Consider the following 26861-nt stretch of genomic DNA (forward strand, 5'->3'; position numbering starts at 1 on the left):
ACGATGGACTTTAATCCAGGGGAATTCCCCATCCAACTGATGTACTACTGAATCAACTCATGCTTCACCTAACGTAGCATCATGGACTTATTATCTGATCGTAACTTAGAACTTTGAACTGCGTATGACCTCTAGTCCAAATGCCAAAACAGTATAGTTGAATCGGTTAGAAGCGCTTCGCGATTAACGCCGAGATTCCACACATATCAATCAATCAATCAAACTTATACGATGGCAAAATATTTTATCCATTTAATTTTTTATATCGATTTAATTTTTAACTTACTTTTCCCTTAAAAGTTAATATTTAAAATAATATAATAACAAAGATATCACCGCAAAATACTTTATCGAAATTTTATCTCCAAACAGTCATATCTTATTGAAATAAAATAACAAACTGTGTTCAAGGATGCTTCAGAAACTCAATAAGAATTTTGATTCCGAATTTAGTTCTCGCATTTTAATGTTTTAATTATGTTTCTATGATCTAACCACGTGATCTCCCATGTGACATCTTTTTGCCTTGATCTATATATTAGAATATTTTTACTGATTCATTCGTTAGGAAATGATCGCAATAATTATATTCCTTCAAAATGTACTTCTAGAGTAACATGTGAACTATATTTCAATAAGGAACGCTAATGTTGACAGCAAAATTTATTAACGGACAATTAAGAGATGATTTTTATTCCTTGAAATAAATAATTTAATTTTTCTTATTTATACTGCTATTGCATAAACGAATGAAAAGGTAAGTCTTGTTTGAATTGTATATCAATTTATGTCTAATCTTTAATCAACTGCACTATACCAAGTAATTTTCGATTTCAAATAAAAAATAATTTTAAAAACAATATTGTAAAACAGTAATTTAAAATTGAATTAGTAACTAAAACCTTAAAAAATAAGTCTTAGTAATATAGTATTTTTGAACCTAAAAAATAAGGAATAGTTATGTAACAGAGCTTGAAAATTATATTGTTTGGCATGCGCCTGGCATGAAAAAACTCCGATTGAGCATTTGCATATGTAAGTGGGCATGTAAATAGTGAAACATTTACACCATTAAATACCAATTAAGTTCCTTAAAATTTGAAAGAAAAAAAATTGCTGCAGTACCAGATGGGGGGAATAAACGCAACAGAAGGTGGTGAAAAATAATATTTTTAACAAAAATTATCGGTGAAATTTTTTTCAAATATTTTATGAGACCTTAATATTCCTAAATTTTATATATTCTCTCTACCTGTTTACTTCATAAAATCTTTTACTCTGCCCTGGATACCTGGCGCAAGTAGCGACATTCTTTTCTCCCACGACCTTCTGTCAACGCCTCCTATAAGTGAAAGCCTCCACACGGTTTTTTAGAGGTAGTCCGACCAGACCACTATGAAGGATATCCACTTACCGAACGATTCATTTAATACCGAATATAGTTAAAATAACAAAGTGGTAGCAAATATATGATTAAAAATTTATTTTATTTATGAATATTATTGGTTTGCCTTTTTCACTTGTCAACCACTACAGATTCAATTCTCAAATATATAAGATAAATTTCTCTCAATTACTTTTATAAAAGGTTTTGGGTTAATGCGCACAACTGGTTCACTTTTTAAACAGTCTGCGCGGACTACTTATAAAATACCGTGTGGAGGCTTCTTGATGTAGGAGGTGATACCTCTGTGCCGCTTTCGAATTACTTTGATTGTCGCCGGTCATATAGCTTAACAATCGTTATTTTGAGGAATAGTTTAGACGGTGAAGTGTTATTACGCTCGACCTGTTATTTCTTTTTTCCTCATTTTTTTTTATTTTACTATGTTTCATACCTTTAAACTAATAATTTCAGGTTGTTGCTCATTTGGGTGTGTGAATCATACTATATCTTTTACAATATTGTTTCTATAAAAAAATCTCATTCTTTAATTTATGCCCTTCATTCATTCCTAAGGAGTTAACTTTCACCATATAATCGCCCATACTATATCATTCCTAAGGAGTTAATTTTCATTATATTTGGTTTACTGATGCATTTGACAACTTTCTATTTATTTTACATATTAACATTATATGAGCAATTCTACAAATTAACGCCAATTAGGCGGCCAAAAAAAATGTTTTTTTGGAGGGGCGCACTATTTCTACATAAATTTTCTTCTTTTTTACACACTAAAAAGGCAAGAAAAAATCGTGAACATGAAATTGTTTCTTTGTGACATACTCTTTCTGACATACTCAGATAAATCTGAGCCATTTATCTTATACTATAATACGAGGAATGGTTGCCAAGTCGAAAATCGCCCCAGAATTAATAAACTCCGGTAAACTTGGGGGTCTGGGGTTTTTGGCCACGAGGAATCGATTGGCGCCGGTTTTGAAGCGCTACGGTCGAGCAGTTCGGAGTTACAGATAGGATATTTTCAAACTTTATTAGTTCGCCATAATGGCTACAGATACTTTTCTCCACTCTTATAAGTGTATGCTAATGCGAACCTTACAATTGAAATATTAATTTTCGACAACTTAAACCAATAATATACGAAGGAATTAATAATTTAATTGTAAGGTTCGCATTAGTTTACATTTATCAAAGTGGAGAAAAGTTTAACTTTTGTGTTAAAATCACCGTCAACAAAGTCCGACATTTCAACATTCGTCAGATTTCAAGTTACATTTTCAACATGCAGAACGCACCTCTACATGAAATTCTTCAAGGAGCCGGAATTTTGGAACAACAAGCGATCAACTCAATTCTACCCGCAAATGGACAACTAGAAGATACCGTCATTGTCAGAATGCTTCTCCATTACACCGAACAAGCTTACCCGACCGTCAAAGTTGCCGTACTTCACCTTGAATTTGTCGCACGCTTCTACGTTACAACAGCGGATGGCGCTTATGAAGGAATGGCTCTTCTCAACGATATCAGCGACCAGAACAAGGCTTCCAACTATCTATACGGCGGTCAACAAGGATTCGACGTGCTACTCATTCCCATTCACAAGAGAGCTCAAATGGATAGAGGCGAGCACTGGATGCTAGGAATTTACGAATCAAGCTATGGAGAACGTCAACTATTAGTCTGCGATCCAGTCGACAACCCGCTGCCCATCGATGCTGTTTTGAGAAAAATACTGTTTTGAATACCGTTGTTACGAATGAAAAGCTGAAAGGATGCATCGTGAAACCTCGCAACGCTTACAACCACCAAGATGACGCGTCTTCCTGCGGAGTTTACATCGTCTTTTATGCTCGACAATACCTCTCTCATCGACGCCTTTTCCTGGACAAGAATTTTCAAGAAGCGGATGAACGGAAGCAAATTTACGAATTCGTTGTGAACAGTGTCTTTAATTGTATAATTTTTTGTTATCAATCACATTTTATTTCCTATGACTTTTCAAACTTTACCTTTGTATAGAATAGTTCCCTTTCCAAACTTTGTTTAGATAGTTTACAATGGTGCACTTTAACCGGTTATCTTTTCACCAATGGTTTCACAAATTTTCTTATGGCATGTATTGTTTTGATAAATCACAATTGAAAATTTAAATCTTCGAGTTAGCTTCGATACCTGTTTTCTCCGAGCGGAGCTCGGTCACCCGCTGGTCTTATACTATAATACGAGGAATGGTTGCCAAGTCGAAAATCGCCCCAGAATTAATAAACTCCGGTAAACTTGGGGGTCTGGGGTTTTTGGCCACGAGGAATCGATTGGCGCCGGTTTTGAAGCGCTACGGTCGAGCAGTTCGGAGTTACAGATGTGATATTTTCAAACTTTATTAGTTCGCCATAATGGCTACAGATACTTTTCTCCACTCTTATAAGTGTATGCTAATGCGAACCTTACAATTGAAATATTAATTTTCGACAACTTAAACCAATAATATACGAAGGAATTAATAATTTAATTGTAAGGTTCGCATTAGTTTACATTTATCAAAGTGGAGAAAAGTTTAACTTTTGTGTTAAAATCACCGTCAACAAAGTCTGACATTTCAACATTCATCAGATTTCAAGTTACATTTTCAACATGCAGAACGCACCTCTACATGAAATTCTTCAAGGAGCCGGAATTTTGGAACAACAAGCGATCAACTCAATTCTACCCGCAAATGGACAACTAGAAGATACCGTCATTGTCAGAATGCTTCTCCATTACACCGAACAAGCTTACCCGACCGTCAAAGTTGCCGTACTTATTCACCCTGAATTTGTCGCACCCTTCTACGTTACAACAGCGGATGGCGCTTATGAAGGAATGGCTCTTCTCAACGATATCAGCGACCAGAACAAGGCTTCCAACTTATGGAGAACGTCAACTATTAGTCTGCGATCCAGTCGACAACCCGCTGCCCATCGATGCTGTTTTGAGACAAATACTGCGACACGTTTTGAATACCGTTGTTACGAATGAAAAGCTGAAAGGATGCATCGTGAAACCTCGCAACGCTTACAACCACCAAGATGACGCGTCTTCCTGCGGAGTTTACATCGTCTTTTATGCTCGACAATACCTCTCTCATCGACGCCTTTTCCTGGACAAGAATTTTCAAGAAGCGGATGAACGGAAGCAAATTTACGAATTCGTTGTGAACAGTGTCTTTAATTGTATAATTTTTTGTTATCAATTACATTTTATTTCCTATGACTTTTCAAACTTTACCTTTGTATAGAATAGTTCCCTTTCCAAACTTTGTTTAGATAGTTTACAATGGTGCACTTTAACCGGTTATCTTTTCACCAATGGTTTCACAAATTTTCTTATGGCATGCATTGTTTTGATAAATCACAATTGAAAATTTAAATCTTCGAGTTAGCTTCGATACCTGTTTTCTCCGAGCGGAGCTCGGTCACCCGCTGGTTCAGATAAAACGATTTTTACATAAATATAATATTATTATAATGTCTCTCTGAAATGTATTTATAGAGATTTCATACTATAAGATTATATTTTAGTATAAAAATTGGCGTTTATTTGTAGAATTGCTCATATGAAAAATTCTACAAAAATTAGCGATTCTACGCAATCAGCAATTCTACGCAAATTAGGCGGCCAAACAAGAACTAATTTTTTTGAGGGGGAGTTACGCTATTTCTACATGAATTTTCTTTTTTTTTGCACCCTAAAAAAGCAAGAAAAAACATTGAGCATGAATATTTTTCTTTGTGACATACTTTAAATGGCAAAATACCAATTTTAAATTTCTCCCGATTTTTTCAATTTGCGAACTTTGATTAAAATTTTTAATTTTTGTTTTTTATACTAAATTATAATCTTATGGTATGAAATCTCTATAAATACATTTTAGAGAGACATTATAATAATATTATATTTATGTAAAAATCGTTTTATCTGAATAAATGGCTCAGATTTATTTGAGTATGTCAGAAAGAGTATGTCACATTTAAAGTATGTCACAAAGAAAAAATTTCATGTTCACGATTTTTTCTTGGCTTTTTAGGGGGTAAAAAAGACGAAAATTCATGTAGAAATAGTGTGCCCCCCCCCCAAAAAAAAAATTTTTTTTTTGGCCGCCTAATTGGCGTTTATTTGTAGAATTGCTCATATATTCAGATTGTTTTATTTTTTTAAAATTTAATTGTCTCATTATACTATAAATTACTCATTGTTTTGGTTGTTTTTGTGGAATTTTGCCTTTTGAGTTTTAAAAAAAATATCTCAATCACTATATTGAAAATTAGTTTGATTTGCTTTGTCTTATTTTTATAAAAAAAATATTGTATCTATTTTAATAAACTAATGATTACGGTAAGCACTTTCCTCTCTATAGATATGTTATTAACATTATTACTCATTAATAAAATATAACATTTTATTCGCATTGTCTTTTGTTTTATTTAAGAATAAAATTAGAGAATCAAATTCAAACAATTTTATACTTTTGTAGTAATTCAGTAAAATATATATTTATCTTTTACTTTTATATACCCTGCAGTTTGATTGTTTGATTGTCCAATTTCTAAAATTAAAGTACCCATTAGAAATATTCCAATATTATAATTGAAAAAAGTAAATAAAAATAAAATTTTATTTTAGAAACATCAAGATTTTTTTATTGAAACAAAGTATTTACCATGCAATATTATAAATATACAACTAATGAATCTCATACATTGTGAATCTATATAAATTAAATAGCTTTAACTCTTTTTTTTTGTAATACTGATACGATAATATTAATACAATTAAAGACAAGTTTATAGGTATTTTAAAAAAATATGTAAAATCTCTGATAAAAGTATTAACGCTGTGTAAGTGAATTTCTCCCTTTTATATTTATAACATATTTTATATTCTTATTGAGAAACATAATTACGTTAAATTTAATATTTTAAAATTGCTTTTTAATATTTTTATGTTTAATATTTTTAAATTTGAACAGAAAATATTGAAAATATATTTTTTATTTTGTTACTTGTACCTAAAATTTTAAGATTCCATTTTAAATTTAAACTATTGTACTTAAAGTTTTTGCCGTTGTTTATTTAAGAAATAACAAATAACAGTTGGTATTGATTGAGAAGAAAATTATTGTTGGGAAACTGTTCGGGTAAAAACTTTTTCTTTGAACACTGTTATTATTGCCCATAACAATTTGAATCTCAAATCATTCCAATCTTTGAGCCCTATAAAAAAACCGCCAGCAAAAAAAAAAAACATACAAAATATAACATTTAGTAAATATTTATGTTTTCATTATCTTACTTAATAACAGCCAAAAAAAGCTTTAATTGTTGGATACAAAATTTTTTGTATAATTTTAAAGAACATAAATTTACAAGGCGAAATACAAATTTGACCATACAAATTTTTCTGAGAAATTAAATTTTAAATATCTCAAATTTTTAAAAGTTAATTTCTCAACCGATTCTATTGAACCGATTCTATTTCGAACTATTCAACCGATTTTGCACAAATTCTGTATTTTGAAATGCAAAATTACAATGTTGATACAAAAAAGAAACAAAAAATTGTATCCTTACAGTTCAAAATTTTTTCGACCATGATTAAATAAAATAATGAAAAATAATAAATATTTTTCAGAAGTTATATTTTGCAGGGATTATCTTTGGATAAACGAATTTTATGATTGTGAGCAAAAATTTCTTTAATTCGGCTAAAAAATCCTCGAGATATAGAAAAATACGCAAAAAGTAAAATTAACATTAATGGATTCAAGCTTTGGAGAGCTCTCCTGACCAAACTATTTGGGCCATATTGCGGCTACCCTGTATAGTTTGGGGGTCAGAAATCTGAATCCGTCAAAAAAAGAAAGGTATGTTTATTCAGAGGAAGTACGTCTTTGTGTCTGATTTACTAACTTAAAACATCGTCTGCACTTAATAATTAGCATATTCGTGGTTACTCCCTTGAGCAATTGAGATTGAGTCCTAGAACGTGAAGATCCGATCATTAGATCAAAAGTTATTCAGGGTGGTCCGTTTTTTTTGGAGCACAGTACACTGTTATTATTGTTATAGGCTTTAATTGTGTTTTGTATTTTAAATAAAGCAAGAATTGATTTAAAAAAAAAACATTTAATATCAAGTGTAATATTTAATACATTATTCATTTACATTTTAAAATTTTTTTAATAAAAATCTTACATCTATTTTCTTTTACATCAGACAAACCTTACAGGGTTCTCAAAATATCTGAAATAGAAGAAAAAATTCCTTATCATTATAAAATTTTATCAGCACATTATTAAAATAAGTGAGATTCAAAAAATTTCCTTCATTTGTAATTTCAGTTCGTTCTATTAAGTGAATAATTGCAGTGAAAGAATTTTTTCAAAATGTTAATAAAAAATACATATTTAAAATTTTTTTTTAAATATGTATTTTTCATTAATATTTGAAAAAATTCTTTCAATGCAATTCCTCACTTAATAAAACGAACTGAAATTACAAAGAGGAATCTTTTTGTTTGTTTTCTGTTACATGAGATTTTTGAATGGATCTTAGAATATTTGCTTCACCTATTTCAAATCTGAAATTAGTTTTTTTCTCTAAAAAGCTACAGTTTTTGTCCACTTTAATAATATATTTCTAACCTCTCGAATTACTACGAAACGTCCCAATTTCTCCGTGATAAATGACAGGAAAGCGTCAAAGCATTTCAATTTATAATGCGATGCGTAAATGTCATATGTTTTTCCTCTTATATGTTAGTTTTTAAAAAGCGGATAAATGAATATAGATGTACGTTCTTTATAAACTTGTACAGTTACACAAAAAATATGCAAAATAAAAAGTATACTATTGTAAAGAAAATCTGCAGTTTACTAAACAAAACTAATTTCTGATTTTAAATCCCCACACGTGAATAAGATAAGATCGAGTACGAGCGCTGCTTAAAATTCCATGATGATTCCATTCCATTAATGAAAAAATGTTTCTTTTCATAGTGGTTGGACTTATCACTTTTATACGCTTAACGTTTTTACGTTACTAGGAAAGGTTAAAATTTTTATAAAAAAAAAGAGTGGAATTAATTTAGCACGTTCACGTCGGGGTGACCCACCGGTGGGTCACGCTAGATTGTCTCATCTTGGCAGCGCACCGGAGTAAAAACTGGTAACAATAAATTTCATTTTTTAGTTTTTTTCCGGGAATAATATAAATCCATAACTACCAATTGTTTTTAACGGATGCAATTTTTATATTGAATTGCTTCTTCACCGTGATAAATTTCCTTAGTGTGAATTGTTATTGCTGAGAATAGATTAACTCCTCCCGAATATTATCTAATATTGAAATAGTTCTTCTATCAGTATTTTCTCTTTTCCCGGCGTGAACGTGTTAATTTAAATAAGTAACAGCAACTTAGAGTCTCTAATTTGAATTATAGCCACTTTAAGTCAACTGATTTCAAGTTGAATCTCTTGCTTATATTTCTTCTGTACTAAGCAAAACTTCTTTTTTTTTGTAGTCGTCAAGCTTCTTAATTGATATGTAAAGTTTAAAATCAGGTTTGTCACGACCTTCAAGTCGTATCATTAAGGATGAGACTAATAATTTAGGTATTGATGCAATCATTGTTTACCTTCCCTTAGCTTTCAATATGTTTTAAATAATTGTTAAGTTCATTTAATAGTTTTCTTTAAATGAAATAAAGTGTTAATTGTTCTGTCACGCCTTTTGACATTTTCACGTTCGTCTCGTATCGAAGTAAGGTTTTCAAATTTTTAAGATTTACCTGTTTATATGATGACCTTCTCAAAAATCCTTTTCTGGTTGTATCTATTTATACTTTGACTGTCAATGTATAATTTAACTATTCTTACTAGATACTTCATTAATTTTAATTTCAAAATAAAATATTTTCATACATAAAATATTATTTTTAACTAAAAAAAAATTCATTAATAATAGTATAATTTATTTTCTCATAATAAAATTGATGAAATATTAATTAATAGTTTTTAGTTGCAATTACTATAAAATCTGAAGTAAATCAATCCAAAGTTTTCTTCTATTAACTGTGAAAAAAAATTATGCATTATTATATATATAGATTATTATATATATAGATTATTATATATATATATATTATTAATTATTATATCGCTCATGGGCTGCAATTGTGGCACAACTCAAAAAACACGCGTTTTGGACTAATAACAGGTGTAAATATGAAAATACACATTCTTTTCAGCAGCAATACTAACATAACTCATAATTCAACTTGAAGGTAATCTCCGTTTAAGCAAACTAAAGCATTTTGTATGCATTTTCCTTAGCAATGAAAACTTTAAACCCACTTATCTCAAAACATGATTTTTTGAGTAGTAAGCTAAATAATTTAGAAATAGAAAAACTAATTGAAAAGTTTGCTCCCTTTTTAACACATTGCTGACCGGCAACTTATCTGAAACTTACCCCAAGTGCCGGCTATTGTTTTGAAAGCGGATGTGGAAGCAAAACAATATAATTAAACTTTAAAAATTTTTAACTTTTAATGCCGTATGATGAAAAGTATAACAATTATTTACTTGTAATGGCACACCACAAGTTTTTCAAATATATCGATTTCGTAAAATTATAATAAATTGGTAGCTTGAAAAGTAAGGAAAATTACGCCCACTTTTTAAAATAGTCACCACGAGATCACTGCTAACGAAAACACGAGTTAACTCGTGACCGGTCACCAACGTTTGGCCACGAAAACACGAGTTAACTCGTGACCGGTCAGCAATGTGTTAAGATATCTTCATGATTTTGATGTACAGCATGCAAAAAATAACGAAACAACCCTGAATAACGTTTGATTTAATGATTTTCCCGTAGTAGGATTAAAACTTCCATGGGGTGACTTCTAATATGGTCAATAATATAATTATTAAGTGTAGACGATATTTTAAGCCTCGAACATACCAGACATAAAAACATACTTTCTCAATATAAACATGCCTTTTTTCTGATGGATTATGATTTTTGATCCCCGAAATGTAGGGGTCGTCGCCGTATACCAATTATATGATCCCAATAGAGCATTCCCAGATTAAGAATGTTTTTTTAACCTTCGATGATTCCTCCTCGTTTTTAGAAAGGTAAATTCAATCTAGATATGAAAGGGTTGTTTATGCAAGCTTGATATGAATCTCTTTGCAAGTAAATTGGCTTAGTTAAATTTAACATTGTTTCAAGCTTGCATGGTTTAATTGCTAATAATTTATAAACCTTGTTGGTCTTTAAGATAAAGGCTGACGAAACAAATTTGTATTAATTATTTATTCTTTTGTTTAAAAATAGTATTAAAAAATTGGAATTGTAAAGTATAAAAACTTTTACAAATTTTTTAAAGAATGTTTTTCTGCGGAATGCTAAATTTGGACGAAATCGGTCAAATAGTTCCTGACTTCATATAGATCAAATTTTGAAAAAAATCAGATATTTAAATTTTTTTCTAGAATATTGAAGACAAAACTTGCGAAAAATGGGAAGCGATTACGATCATCAGATGAAGCGGAAGGGATTTTTTCCATACCAAATGGGACATCTGACTGACTGGATGGTAAAATTAGCCAAAGATGAATTGAAGGAATCTGAAGAAACTCGTAGTCAAGCCATATCAGAACTTAGGAAAGTCATAGCCAGTAAGAGCATTTTTTTTCTGAAATTTTTTAAGTGTATTTAGAATTCTTGTCAAAAATGAAGACAAAATTTATGCGCGTGAGGATTTACAAATTAAAAGATAGGAAAGCAAGAAAAAAACAGTCCGATATAGTATAAGTTATAACTGTTAAAAAAAATCTTGGTTTCAATTGATGTTTAATTATTCCTGCGTACCAGCTAGAATCATTTTATTTCCTTTCCTTGTTTCTTCTTTTTTCCGACTTTTTATACGAGGTGGTTTCAAAAAATAAAGATAATTTCAGCAAAACAAAAGTTTTTGAGAGTCCGATTTCAATGCGGACTGTAACTTTGAATTTTTCAATTTTACCTCGAGAGCCGAATGAGGTGAACCGGGTTCGAATCCCAGCGATGGCTGGTCGATACGAATTCCGCATTCGGCCTGCACCGACCAAACTGCTGACATAAAATATTCTCAGTGGTAGACGGATCATGGGTTAGATTTCCCTTGACATCAGGCTAACAGTGGAAGCCTGGTTTTCCTCTCCATGTAACGCAAATGCGGGTTTGTTCATCACCTCCTACATCATAAAGCCTCCAGACGGTCTTTTATAAGTAGTCCGCGCAGACTGTTTAAAAAGTGAAACAGTTGTGCGCATGAACCCAAAACCTTTTATAAAAGTATTTGAGAGAAATATATGTTTGAGAATTGAATCTGTAGTGGTTGACAAGTGAATGAGGCAAACCAATAATATTCATAAATAAAATAAATTTTTAGTCATATATTTACTACCACTTTCTTATTTTAACTAGATTTTGTATTAAGTGACTCGTTCGGAAAGTGGATGTCCTTCACAGTGGTCTGATCGGACTACCTATGTAAAACCGTGTGGAGGCTTTCAGTTACAGGAGGCGTTGGTTATCCCAATACTTCATCCAGGAGTTCCCTTGAGTTCTGGCCATCTGGCTTAGGTTCAAAATTACAAGGCTATGAAGTTGAACATTAGTAGTCGTAAACCCAAAGTATTGGGTTGGATTTTCAATGACGGTTATAAAATTTTTCCCTCGAAGTATTACGCAAAAGTCTTAACTGGGAAATTTTTATCCGTCTGTCATACTGCTCGGACCATTAACTTATTCCTTTACCTGAAAAAGCATCGTGCGAAGGAAAACTTTCACGGCGATGATGAGATCAAAGGTGAAATTGAAATACGGTTCCGACAACAGGCTGTAAAGTTTTATTACTGTGGAATACAAAACCTTGAATCCAGATTGTTGAAATTTGACAATGGCTGCAACTATGTAGAAAATTAAGGCGTGTTCCAACAAATAGTTTGTAATGCACATTTAATCAATTAAAAAAATTTTCAAGTGAGCATGAGGTATTGTGCATGTACTTATCGTTCACTACACGTTTATTGGCTTTCTTGATAAATATTGTTTTTCGGTATCGAACGTAAACCATAAAAAAAGTGTAAGTACATTAATTAATTGATTAAATTCTTAATTTAAATATATTTGTTCGTAACTACCAACCAGAATAATTACTTTATTACGAAAATACTCCGGTCATATTATCAGTTGAATTATATACTTCATCAGTTGAATTATATATCAGTTGAATTATATACTTCATTAAAAAATGAAGGATATAAGTAAGAACAATTTGTTAGATTCCAACTGACGAATTTTTCTTATGCACATCCTTTAACCGATGAAAACCGGTTAAGAAAGCTTAACCAATCCAAGACTACTACATACCTGCCAACTTTTTATCCTTTCGAGGATGCTTTTCCCCAGTAGTAAAATGGATATTAAATTACAATTTTAGGCAGTAACAAATGCTGTATTTTGAATAAGATATACGGTTCTCCGCAACAGTAATGCATATTTAAATATATGATTTTTTAAAAATTAGTGGTGGTAAAAAAAATTATAAATTGAGTTTATAAATGCAAGGAATGTATAGAAAGCAAACATTTTACTACCACTTTAAATATAGAAATAAAATTTTACGCCAAATGCATACCTGCCAACTCTTAATCCCTTCCGTTATGAGTTTTCCCAGTGGTATTAAAATTTCAATTTTAATCAAAAAATATAAGTTGTATTTGAAACAGCTTAAGCTGACGAACTTGTTAGTCGCACATATTAAAAGATATGCTTAATTTTTTTAAAGAATAGTGGCGATCAAAATCATTTAAAAATTAAGTTTATAAAGGAAAAAATAGTATATATTTACTACCATTTTAAATATAAAAATGAAATTTTACGCCAAATGCGTAAAAGTTGGCAGGTATGCAAATGCGTCAAAGTTGGCAGTGTTTAGACTATTTTCAAATTTTGACTACCACTTTAAGATTTAAATATTCCACTCTCTAAATTTTAACTAGAAATGTTTATTTTACTTGTAAATCAGGGCTGCCAACTACAACGCTTTTTGAAAAATATTTTATTGAGTGATAGACAATTTAAAATTTCAGAATCATTGGTTATTTTGCAAATATTTTGAAAGCTTCACATAGGAAGAGACTGAACAAAGCGACTTTTCATGTAAGCTCACGAATAGTTTAGAAGGAGCGGTGTGTAAAATAGCCTTAAATCAAATTTACGAAAGAAAGAGTAATACATTAAATCATAAACTTAGCTACCACTAGAAGAAATTTTTCCAAAAAGCCTATAAAATGGCAGCCATATTAATTTATTATGATAAACGCGAATCGCTTCCGATTCGAAAAAATATTTCAAGAATGAAATCATTTACTTACAATCAATCATTGTACTCGTCCAGCGACCCCAACTGCTAAAGATTCTTCGTTATTTCTGTAAATATTTTCCTAGTGGTAGCAAGGGTAATGTATTTATAATTTAACTATTAAAGTTAAACAAACGAGATTTGTACGATTTGTGTATACCACTAAACACAATTAATTTAATTTCAACATACATATAGAACATATTTGACAGGGTGTCTAAAAATTTATGGAAACTGCCAAACATATCGTAAAATACGTGCTAGATTAAAAATTTACAAACCCATGACTTCCCCCACCCAAAGATTTTCATAATGGTGTTAATCTATATTCCAAAACCTTGTCATCACGTGTGTTGGTCGTCCTACTTTTTATTGCAGATGAATATTTTTTAGAAAAAAGTACACCTCATTTACATATAGGTTGTTGCATTTTTTTAAAATCCAAAGTAACAATGCAATTGCACAATGAACATAACGTATAAATTGGCGAAAATAGAGATATCCAGAGAAAAATATATAAACCTGCTTGATTTCTTAAATAACGTGTCTAATGACACCAAGCTCGACCCCTTTCTTCCCTCTTAGGTTAAATTTCCATACATTTCAGACATCCTGTATAAATGGTGGTCACCCTGAAGAAGTTAAATTTTATTTTTAGAACATAAGGAATTGAATGTTTGGATTGATGATGCTTACCTACTACAACTTTTAAGAGCTAGAAAATTCGATGTGAAGAGAGCTGGGGAACTGTTACTCCGTTTTTACGCTCTTAAAAGAGATTATCCGGAAATCTATCCACCAGAAATAGATCTTGAGAGCATAAAATCCGTACAGGAAGTAGCCTCGTGCTGTGGTGCATTCCCGTATCGAGACAAAAATGGATCCATTATATTGTTTTGTAGTATTGGTAAGACGCAAGTAGTCATTCACTTCTTTCTTTATCAACAGGTAAAAGTCGCTGTGGCTCTGGAGATAGAGCATTCATCTACCAATGAGGTACCCCAGGTTCGAATCCCAGCGGTGGCTGGTTGTTACGAATTCTGCTAACAGACTCGGTTTTCCTCTCCATGTAACAGAAATGTTATTGTTACAAAAAGTTCATCACGAAGGCTATTTTGTGCCTATGTTTGAACCAGGAGTTCCCTTGTTTTCTGTGTTGGGTTCAAAATTACAAGGGAGTTAAACACTGACAGTTGTAAACTCAGAATCGGGTCGACTGATCAGCGCCGATTATAAAAAATTATATAAAATAACTATATGTACAGGACAAAATTATTGTAACAATCTTTCTTTTATTAGTTGATGTTTTGGAAGATTTTGCATGGTAAAACTTTTGTTATAGTTTGAAAGATCATGCATGAAGCTTTAAAAAATGGTGTTCTTTTAATATTTCTGTTTCTTTTAATAATTCTGTTCTGTTAAAAACGGTGTTCTTTTAATTCGTTTATAAAATTCGAAATGCGTCAAAATGACGCGTCCCGGAAACCTAGTGTGCACCTGGGCCACTCAGCGGCCCCTATCCCATCCATCATGTTTCTTTTTTATATTAGTAGTAGATCTTTATGGTTATCAATCAATGTGGTGACTGTTAAAGGAATTCAAGCACCTTGCTTGAGTAAATAATAATAATGGAAATTAAAAGAAGCAATTAAGAGAAATCCATATGCTACTTTAAATTTTTGATATGTTGTGATTGAAAAATTACTTAAAATAAAAATTACTAAATTACGAGTAACTTAATTACGTTGCGACTAGAAAATTTTTATTTTAAAAAGCGAAGCAAGTTGGCAACACAGTAAATGGGAGTTTCTTTTCTCAAAACAAACGTAATTATTGTCACCAAGATTCTATTTAATAGAACGAGGAACAGAATCGAGTTCGTACACTAGCGTATTTTTGAGTTAATTAAAAATTAATTGCTTGCTTAAATAAGTTCATTGACTGTAAGGTTTGTCAACAACATCTTACATAATCAGAGCAATAACCACGTTTTCATGCCATTATCCCTTTGGGGACGGGTGATTCATAAAAGCATTCGTACAAAATCAGAATCAGGATGTAAATAAATAAAAAACGGTAGCTTAAATGTAGGCGTTGCTAATTTGACAGACTTACTTTGCTTTTGCTTTAATTATTGTCAGTTTAATCATACATATAATCAGTAAAATGTTGGTTCAAAGTATAACTAAATAAATTTTTTTTTGAACTAAAGTAATAGTGAATTAAATAAATCAAACAATTATAACCCCGCCCACAAATAAACTGCTAATGAACTACTTTGGTTACCAGTTTTAATCTTTTTACCCTGATTGATACGGTTTTATGCTGGCACGTATTTGTGACTGTAGGCGCGAAAGGGTTAATCGAACAATTTTAAAAACCAGGTTTTTCTTTAATAATTATTTTTAACAAAATGGAAAGAAAATGAATTTCATCTATAAAACAATTTCGAATGCAAGTATGTAAATACCGAGAAACAAATTCCTATCCCTCAATATCAGAATCGTAGGTAAACTATTGCCTTAAAATTTAGTCATCTCAAAAATCCTAGAGATTCATTAAATTTGGAATAATGGTCACGAAAAGTTTCGGGACTGGTACGCACCCTGCCTAAATGTACTGCATCAGAAACTGTAATGTTTTATCGAATTCTTCCCACCATGCCTTACGCAGCAGAGAAATGGAGACACTTAGTATTCATTCGAACGAATTTAAAAAATTTCTTGTTAGGAATATATTATTGAATTGTATAAAAACTGTAGCTCTTAGAGAGAAACCGATAGAAAATTTAAAATCAGTGATTCAAAAACATGTAAGAACCGTACAAAAATCTCATGTAACAGAAGAAAAAAAAGTTAAACAGAAGAAGAAAAAGAAGAAAAAAACAGAAGAAAAGAAGAATAACATTAAAAGTTTACCAGGGTCATTCTAATATGATTGGTTACGCGAGTCCATCAGAAGATGCAGTGAGAATGTACCTGATGTAATAAACTTATTCTATAGTTAAATTAATGCTTTACAGAATTATTAATGTTCGATAATTTTCTAGAATTTTTGAATTAAATACTTGCTGTCAAGAAAGGCGTAATCGAAGAATTTTGTAAAATATTTTTTTTTTATTCTGCGCCAAATTTTACGGATTCTGTTCTGTATTTCAATTTTACTTTTAATAATGGGATAGCTGTAGTGTGGGTATTTTTATCTTGATTGGTTGTTGGAATGTTTAAGTTAACATTTGTTTACGTTAGCAACTGTTCTTTCCTTTCTATTTCGAGTAAGCAAAGCCCGTCAAATATCAACTCTCATAAGTAAAAAATTCTATATTTTATCACAAAGATTTCAATTCTTTCACTATATATTTCCTACTTATCACAAAAACAGACACGAAGCCGTGTAGAACATAAACAATCTAAGTATGCATCGAATTTGACAGTTACACAAGACAAAAAAAATCACGGTTACAATAAAATACATAAACAAATAATAAATCTAAGTTAAATGAAAGACGTAGACAAAAAATAATTATACAGGGTCTTTATAATTAAAGTTCCACTTTGAAATGGCTATAAAAATAAAACTATCCCACCAAATGTCATCAAACTTATTAAATGTCTATAAGAGGTTATGGGATTTTAGTTCCCGCAAAAAAAAAAAAAAAAAAAAAAAAAAAAAAAAATAGTTTAAAAATTCACCACCAGGGGTGAATGGCGCTGTATGCAATAAGGTTAAACGAAATAACAGAGAAAACATCAGTTGCAAACACTTTTATTGTTGCTACAAAGCATGCTCAATGTGGCATCCGCCATTTTCTGAAAGCAAATTAAATCGCAATATTGCATTCTCAACAGCACTTCTTAGCATGTCTGGAGAAATGTTACCGACATGTCTGTGTATCGCATTCTTCAATTCCACTAAATTGGTTATGTTATCACCATAAACAATGGCTTTGAGATAACCCCACAGCCAGAAGTCACAGGTGTTGAGGTCTGGTGATCGGAGTGGTCAAGAAATAGGGAAGTTTCGGGCTACAATAAGATCATTCGTGAAATGTTGCTGCAGTAACTGTTTGACACACCTACCAATGTGAGGTGGAGCTCCGTCCTGTACAAAGATAGTGATGGCTAAAATGCCCCGTTGCTGAAGTTCAGGTATCACGAAACATCTGAGCATCTAAGCGAGCAGCAGTCACAGTGCATGTCACGGGCGCAGCTGCCGATGGCTCTTCAAAGAAAAAAGGTCCAATTATGAAATTTGCTGTCATACCGCACAAAACGGTGACTTTAGGCGAATGTAATGGAACTTCGTGGATAACATGAGGGATTTCCTTGACCCAAATCCTGCAGTTATGGGTGTTGACATCCCCATTTAAGTAAAAATGTGCCTCATATGTCCTCATAATGTTCCATGGCCAATTGATGTCCACCTCCATCCGAGCCAGAAAACTTAAAGCAAATGTTTCTTTTAAAGCCGGATCTCTAGGTTGAAGTTGTTGAACAAGTTTGATTTTGTAAGGGTAGTACTGCAACACTTTCCGAACGATTTTGTACACCGTACTCAATGGTAAGTCGAGTCGACGTGCAACAGCAATTACGCTGCACGTCCCCTGTCTGGTGTCCATTGCTGCTTCCTCTACTGCTAATGCAAACAGCCTCCTTGGTTTCCACAGACACAGATTTTCGTCCACGACCAGGTGCAACAGATAACAAACCTGTGGCTTGAAATTTTGCCATCATTTTCCATAAACCTTGCGATGTCATTGGACCTCGGCGTTTTCCTCTTACAGTACGGAACTTTTGTAAAGCCCTCCGTTCATTGCCGTCGCATTCATAGTAACATTTCACGAGCAAAGCACGGTCTTGCATGGTAACAGACATTGTCGACTCAGATCACTGACAGCTCAGACAAGGAGCCTCACTTTTATAACTGCAAAGTCACGTATAAAACAAATTTGCATATTTCACATGTGTTTAACACTATTGCATACAGCGCCATTCTCCGCTGGTGGTGAATTTTTGAACTTTTTTTTGCGGGAACTAAAATCCCATGACCTCTTATAGACATTTACCAAGTTTGATGACATTTGGTCGGGTAGTTTTATTTTTATAGCCATTTCAAGGTGGAGCTTTAATTATAAAGACCCTGTATTTCAACATATTCAATGTGAGATACGGTGCTGTATTTAATTAACTTTAAGCTTGTTAACATTCGAACTTATGTCGAGAAACTTAGCTAAACTTTAACACACCATTTTGTTATAAAAGATCAAGATCATATGTGTGGGTATCTGTGATCACCTTCTTGAAATGCAAGTACTCAATTTTAAGCGTGAGCGTAAATTGAATTCTGCAGAAAATATGCTGACTGAAAGTATTGCATTAGTACTGTAACTACATTTCGAAATTAACTATAACTTGTAATCACTACATTTCGAAATTAACAATAACTTGTAATCACTACATTTCGAAATTAACTATAACTTGTAATCACTACATTTCGAAATTAACAATAACTTGTAATCACTACATTTCGAAATTAGCAATAACTTGTAATCACTACATTTCGAAATTAACAATAACTTGTAATCACTACATTTCGAAATTAACAATAACTTGTAATCACTACATTTCGAAATTAACAATAACTTGTAATGACTACTTCAAAAATAAATTAATTAACTACATTTGAAAAATATTAGTTGTAATTTTAATCAACTATAAAAAAAAGGTTGCTCTTCCGACCATAGACTCCTTTTACGTTTACGAGAAAATGTAGATTTCGTTTCTGTTACTTTTAGGTAAGTGGATCCAGATCAAATTCCAGTACCAGTTGCTATTTCAGTAGCTACGTTTATGTTGTTGCAGTGTATAGAAGATCCAGCTACTCAAGTATGTGGTTTACGACTTATAATTGATGCCAAAAACGTCTCTTTAAAACATATGCGTGCATTAACACCAAGATATTTACAGTTATTCGGTAAAGGTCTCAGAGTAAGTAAATTTTTACGAAAAAAAACTAACATAAATTTTTATTTCATTAAACTTTATTTACTTTAAGCATTATTGCCTCAATTCATTTCTCATGTCTATTATTTGTATTATGTATTCCAGTAAAGAAAAAAAGATATTTCGAGATGACTGTTGGCGAAAATTGGCAATTTTTTTTCAGTGGCATTTGGTGTTTACGCGCAACGCCCTGCGAATTAAAATAACTTTTAAGAAACAAATTAATAAAGAATACTTATATCATAAATAACATACATAAATACTAAAACGTAACAAAGATATAAGATGAAAACATAACGTAATATAACAAGGTGTGCAGTAAAACCAAGTCGCCATAAATGAAACAGCACCGCCAATGCTGGCGACATACTTGGCACCTCGAATATAGACTAGCAATCGATTTAATCACTTTATATAGAATACTGCTTTACAAGTAATTGGATCGTTCCAATGTCACGTATTATTAGCTGAGTCTATTTTTTTATTCACGTTCAGGGAGGAATGTCCAGATATCAAGACGGAAAAGAGTGAAAACTGGTACGAAATAAATTTCATTTTTAGCTTTTTGGGGGAAAAATAAAATATCTATAATTACGAAATTTCTTTAACTGATAAAATTTATATATTGAATTACTTCTTCCCTAATAAAATAGTAAGAACAGTAAATTGATTATTCTTAAGAATAGATTTACTCCTCCCGAAAATTATTAGTAATTTAAAGAGTTCTACTACCAGTTTTTTTCATTTTTTCCGTCTCACTTTCAGGCCTGTTCACACTGTGTCCACAATTCAAAGCTCACCGACGAAATTTTCTCTCTGTCCCAAATATGATTGAAGATTCGAAAAAAGTAGTTAAAAAATAGGAATAAGATTGTGTGTTCAGATAAGAAAAGGAAATTTTAACCTTTGAATTTGATTATTAGTTAAAAATTATTTCAAGAGATGTCACTGATGGTTACAAAAACTACAACACTGTATTTTCTGTAGCGTGCCAGCTCTTTCACATCAAAATAATTGCACAGAAGTCACTTTGCCCTCATATTGCAGTTTGCTGTTGCTTTAAATAGTGGTTAATTCGAACTCATTGGTTTATAAGTATTAAGTTAACAGCAGCATCATCTGTTGACGAACTTTGTAACTACTTTTGAAACTAGGTCAGAATAAATATCACGTTTAGTAAGCATGATAGAATTTCTTTCTACCTCATTCCATATTTCTTTAATTGTTTTTCTATTCTTTTTTAAATCTTCGGCCTGTTTCGAACTCGATGGAAATGTTTATTATTACACAATATCGGAAAATGTAATATATGTTTTTTTTTTATTTTCAGAATTCCTTACCTATCAGGTTTGCGGGGATTCATATAGCGAACGAATCAGTCTTCTTTTCATACATATTCAACATTCTAAAGTTATTTCTCTCAGAAAAGATTAAAAAAAGGGTAAATATATTTTTTGATATTTGTTGATTTTGTGCATGCAGTGTCTGACTTAAAACTGAGCTAAGTCATACTGCTCTTGAAACCTCACCTCATAAAAATAATATATATATATATAAACACGCCCACGCAGATCATATATATATATATATATATATATATATATATATATATATATATATATATATATATATATATATATATAGGACAATAAATAAACACAAAAAGGATAAGAAAAAAATTATTAAAATAAAATAAAATAACATTAAAAAGAAATTTAAAAAACAGAAATAATAAAAATTCGGAAAAAAAAAGATATAATCTCTTCATCAAAAAATTTTTGAAACAAAATAGAACACTTGGGTTCTATTTTGTTTCAATTTTTTTTGAGTGCTTCTCACACTATTGCATTGATATATTTTGCTTCGGCCATATTGATACAATATTAGAAAGCACTCCTTTTTGTGTGAGCTGATGAAAAGATTATGTCTATTTTTTCAAGGATTTTTATTTATATTTTTTTAATGCTACTTTATTTTATTTTAATATTTTTTTCTCTTATCTATTCTATTCATTATTCTGCAACTTTTTCGATGTTTTCTCTCTCTCTCTTTCTCTACACACGCAGATATATATATATATATATAACGAGAAGAATAAAACGAAGAAAAATTATAGACATATGAAAGAAAGGGGGTGGGAAATAATGAGTAAAAAAATAACAAACAACATTTTATTTAAAAAAAAAAAAAGAAATGTTAATTAAAAAACCGGAAAAAAAAAAGATATAATCTTTTCTTCAGCCCACACGATTATATCCGCAAAACAGAGTGCTTTCTGATATTGTATCAATAAAGTCAAAGCAAAATATATTAATACAATAGTGTGAGGAGCACTCAAAATTTTTTTTATAAAATAACAACAAATAAAATAGAACACAAAAAGTAAAAATAAGTAAAAATAACATGTAAAAACAGATAATAAAATAAAAAGAAGAAACATTAAAAAGGGGGGACTATAAAGCGAGTAGCAAAATCAGAACAACTTACATGGACGGATATTTTTCAAGAATGATTTAAAAATGTTTTCGCAGAAAGATTGCCAGATTACAAAATATGAAAACAAAAGCGCAAATTGAGTGTAACAAGAGGGTTTTAAAGTGTCGTTCTTACTGCACTGAAGTGATTTGTTATTCTGAGTTTTGATTTGTTAGTTACCAAGGATGGGCCCGAAATGGATGTGCGCAAGGTAATATTATACTGGATAATTTTAAAAATTGATCATAAATAGTTTTAGAAAATAGATGTTTATTTAAGAAAAAATATAAAATAGAAAAGAGAAACATAAATTGCCTGTTTTGCAAATAATTTTAGCCGCGAATTTGCACGATATGGATTTTTTTTAACTTTCTTAGTGTTTTCTTGTATTTATTTATTATATATCAGGGATCTTGTATTTATTTATTATATATATGTATGTATATATATATATATATATATATATATATATATATATATATATATATATATATATATATATATATATATATATATATATATATAATATATATATATATGATAGATAGATATAGATACCCTCATATGAAACGTCACTTTTATTTTGTTAAAAGATTATTAGCCTTTTTAATATAGCAGAGAAACTATAATAAATAAATTGTAACTGCCTTTTAACAAAAACTTTTGCTCATAACAGAGCAGTTAACATCCCTGCATGTATGTAAGCTGAGTAAGTATGTAGACTAGTTCATATAACTAGAAAATACTGCTTCCTGCTGAAACTGCAATGGAAATTTTGTACATAAAGAGGACTGTTGCTATCATTGGTTCATTTAATTTTATCAACAAATTTGGAAATTTTATGGTTTTGTACATGTAAATTTGATTATTACCCAACGCTTACCTAAGCATAGATGTTATAATTATAAAATAAGTAAATATTTAGGAAATAAAAATAGGTGTCATTAACCTTTTGATGCAAATAGGTTGCCTTCGTTATTCCAGGGGGTATCGATGAATAGGCCGGTAGTAATGTTTTAAATACACTATCACCTTCAATACAAATCAGTAAAATGTTCAAATGTTAAATGTCAAATCAGTAAATGTTAAATGTTGTTAGCATGAGCATCGTTCGTAAATGTAAAATTTTATGATTCATAAGTATTAAATATTTAATGATAAGAATTATCAGGTCTGCCACCAGAGATTAGAAGAGGAACAATTTTGATAACCGCATCATAGTATTATAATAATAAAAAAAACATTTAGTAGGTAACTCATTAGGAAAAATGAATCAAATATTTAATTATTACAAGTTGAACTTGTTCCTTGGAAGTGTTTCATTTCTTAAACATTGACACTGATATGAACAAACTGTCTTATAGAATGTGTCTAATTTGTGAGTTGTTAATAACTTCTTACAAACTCAAGGGAGAGTGCATTTTATGTAATTAAACTTGTCAGCTTGAATAAAATTTTGCATTCATCTGAGTGTTTATTACTCTAAAGGGTTTTGTAGAAAAAATGAAAAAAAAGCAAAAAAACAATGAGCGTACTGTTACGAATGAGAGATTGTGTATGCTTTAAATATTTTACTCTAATTTACAGTTAAAATAATGAAATATGATAAGAGTTTGAAAGTTTTCATACTAACTATTTTGCCTTTTCTTTCTTTTTCTTCTAGGTGCATTTTCACGAGAAGGATATGAAGCATCTTCAGAAGCACATTCCAAAAGAAATTTTGCCATCTGAATTTGATGGTGACAATACCAACTACCAAGCAAGTGAATGGGTCAAAAAGGAAATGTATTCGTATTTAGAAAAATTTGGAGAACTGCATCGTAAAGGTTATCTTTGAGTTTTGAGAAATTCAGTCCTTTAAAGATGTATAATTTATGCCTGGTTAATTATCAGACGAACAGTATGAAGTCTAAGTTTTCGATCTTTAACTATGTGGAAAGACTAATGCAGATCTGAAATCACCAATTGTTATTACTCAATTTATATGTATTAGTCTAAATTGGATTCAAGCAGTCTAATTAGGCAAGAAATCCATCAGCCTTTATTTTAAACGTTTCATTTCATACGAAACAAAATGGGTAACCGTCTTCATTTAATTAAAAACAATCATATTAGTTACTTAACTGCTATAAAAAAATTGAAACACGTTTCTAATGCAGAGTGATGATGCACATTAGCATTGCTGAAAAATCTACAGTTAATTAAAATTATTCTTGTCAGCTATTTTTGTTTATCCTTCATGAATGAAATGCATATGAATGGGTTCCAGTGATATTCTTCTTTGCTTAAGCGCCCATTGACTATATCTCACGCAGTTTACGCGATATATGCATTGAACATCCAATGTCTACTGCAGCAACGGGAGTCAACACTTTGAGATAATCCTTTGCGTACACAGACTATACAGTCCTGTTTCTTTTGTTATCTAAATATGTAATATAATAGTAAAATATATGTAATATATATGTAATATAATAAAGAATTTGTGTGTTTGTCTTTGTGCCGGTATACGGGATGGTGGTTATAATGTAAGCTCTAAAAATATGACATTAAACATGAAGGTAGATGTAAACAATTTACGAAGCAAGCTCTATTTTTGATTTTATATTTATACTTTTAATTCAGAGACATTTAAAAAAATGGAATTTTTCTCATTGGCTTAACGAAAGTTATTGTTCTTTTTTAAAAAAAAAATCCCGATAAAACTGCCTTGTGTTTTGTCTTGTAACTTACATAAAAACTTTTTACCTTCTTGTGAAAACAGACACAGTTTGGTTGATAGAATATCAGAAATATTTCATTTGTTTACTCTAACTCCATGTAAATACTCCCTTATATGTTTCGAAACAACATTTTTTTAAAATTACGTGAAGATACCACGTGAATCTGTATACTTATGCAAATATAACTACTTAAGGCCTATGATTATTTTCATTGTTGTGGTAATTACACTGAAGTTTATGGTTTTGCTAAAGTGTACTTAAAAATGTTGAAAATGCTTACAACGAAAAATTGAGCTTCCCACCCCCCGAAATTTTCTTTAAATTTTCATTGTAATACATTTTTATTACTTTTAATTCTTAGAATATCATATTTTATTAATTTGATATTAAAAATAATTTGATTGCCAACGTGACACTATAACACTGCTACAACGGTCAGAATATCATGCTTAGTAATGATCAGATGATAATCTTCACTCATCATGAAAGTAAGTGTTGATCTATTACAATTTAGATATAGAAAAGTAAATTTTGATACATCAATCGTTCTCGATTAAACGCTTCTCAACTACCTATCAATTTATTTAAAATACGAAATTAAAATATAATTTTCAGTTCCAAAAATGCATCATTGTTCTCTAATTTACTTTTTGTAATTTAGATTCAATAATTCATTGTCTTTTTTTCCCTTGTTCTTTTCACCTTTCATTCACTGGCTGTATCACGAAGCATTTATAGTATTTATAGCAATTGCCTTGGTGGCGCTAATCCATAAGAATGCACGCACTTTGAAAATTAATACTTGAAAAATACTACTTGAAAAATACTACTAGAATACGCAAAAGTTACGTTTTTTTAACTGGATATACAGCTAAAGGAAAAGCCGATATGAATTCTTTAAAAAAATGCATCGGCTAAGGCAATTGCAACAATACACAGCAATAAAGAATTTTGCTTTAGTATAAAAATTATATAATAGTATTTTCCTAATTAATAAAAAAAATATTAAAAGGAAAATCCCTAAAAATAGTTTTAAAATTACGCATGAACCTGTCAACTAAATGTTCATATCGACAAAAGTCTAGGGGTGAGTTTAGTGACATAGAGCCAGTGAAGTGGTTTCCACATGTAAACAATCATTTGTCTGCCGAATATCTGAAAACTCCAGTTCATATTATCCCCACGACATCATAATTCTTAATTTTTTTATAATTTTTTATCAATATTTAAATAATTTTATCAACAAAAAAAAAACAACCACAGAAAAGATCAAAACTTTACAGAATAATATGATATTTTATGTGATTTAATATGATCACTTCAAGATTTTTTAAAAACTTAAAGAGCATTCACACTGGAACTGTTGTGACCGTATTGACAAAAATGAATCCAATACTCAAATTCAAAATTAATATTTATTGTGATTTTCCATTTTGAATCAAAGGTTGCATAACAAAATACAGTCGAAGCAGTGTCAAAAAGATTTTAGAATTCGAAATTAAAGTTCGTTTTAAACATTTTATTGCAATCAAAATTATTTAAATTTAAAAAAAGTTGAAGTACACATAAAGACACAATAATGGACATACTATAGTTTCAGTTTTATAAACAAGAAAACTGCAGCGAACGATTTTTTTTCAATTAGAAGTTCAAAGTTGGTTTAAGTTAAAATAAACAATTTTATGCAAATTGAAAAATCGAGAGATTTTAAATCGATAAAATTATACAAATTAAATAACAAAAAACGGACCGAAGAAGCTAAATGAAAATAAAAAAAATGCTTAAATTAAATGT

At 30.6% G+C, this 26861-nt stretch overlaps 1 protein-coding gene across 1 annotated transcript; it reads left to right on the top strand.

The window, feature by feature from the left end:
- Nucleotides 1–548: 548 nt before the first annotated feature.
- LOC107443963 (alpha-tocopherol transfer protein-like) lies at nucleotides 549–25354 on the top strand. The gene is made up of 6 exons (XM_087162735.1): nucleotides 549–757; nucleotides 10950–11135; nucleotides 14526–14774; nucleotides 19667–19854; nucleotides 21200–21310; nucleotides 24008–25354. The coding sequence occupies exons 2-6, from the start codon at nucleotides 10976–10978 to the stop codon at nucleotides 24179–24181; spliced, it is 882 nt and encodes a 293-aa protein (XP_087018861.1). The 5' UTR covers nucleotides 549–757; nucleotides 10950–10975; the 3' UTR covers nucleotides 24182–25354.
- Nucleotides 25355–26861: the final 1507 nt, after the last annotated feature.

The sequence above is a fragment of the Parasteatoda tepidariorum genome, chromosome 5 (genome assembly GCF_982258835.1).
Source record: "Parasteatoda tepidariorum strain Cologne lab strain chromosome 5, Ptep-v5.0, whole genome shotgun sequence".
Taxonomy (NCBI): domain Eukaryota; kingdom Metazoa; phylum Arthropoda; class Arachnida; order Araneae; family Theridiidae; genus Parasteatoda; species Parasteatoda tepidariorum.

Excerpts from the sequence above, each read along its gene's own strand:
- LOC107443963 (XM_087162735.1), top strand. The coding sequence starts at position 10,976 with ATGGGAAGCGATTACGATCATCAGATGAAGCGGAAGGGATTTTTTCCA. Across the intron at positions 14,775-19,666 it reads TATATTGTTTTGTAGTATTG|TGGATCCAGATCAAATTCCA; the intron begins GTAAGACGCAAG and ends CTTTTAGGTAAG. Across the intron at positions 19,855-21,199 it reads TATTCGGTAAAGGTCTCAGA|AATTCCTTACCTATCAGGTT; the intron begins GTAAGTAAATTT and ends TTTTATTTTCAG.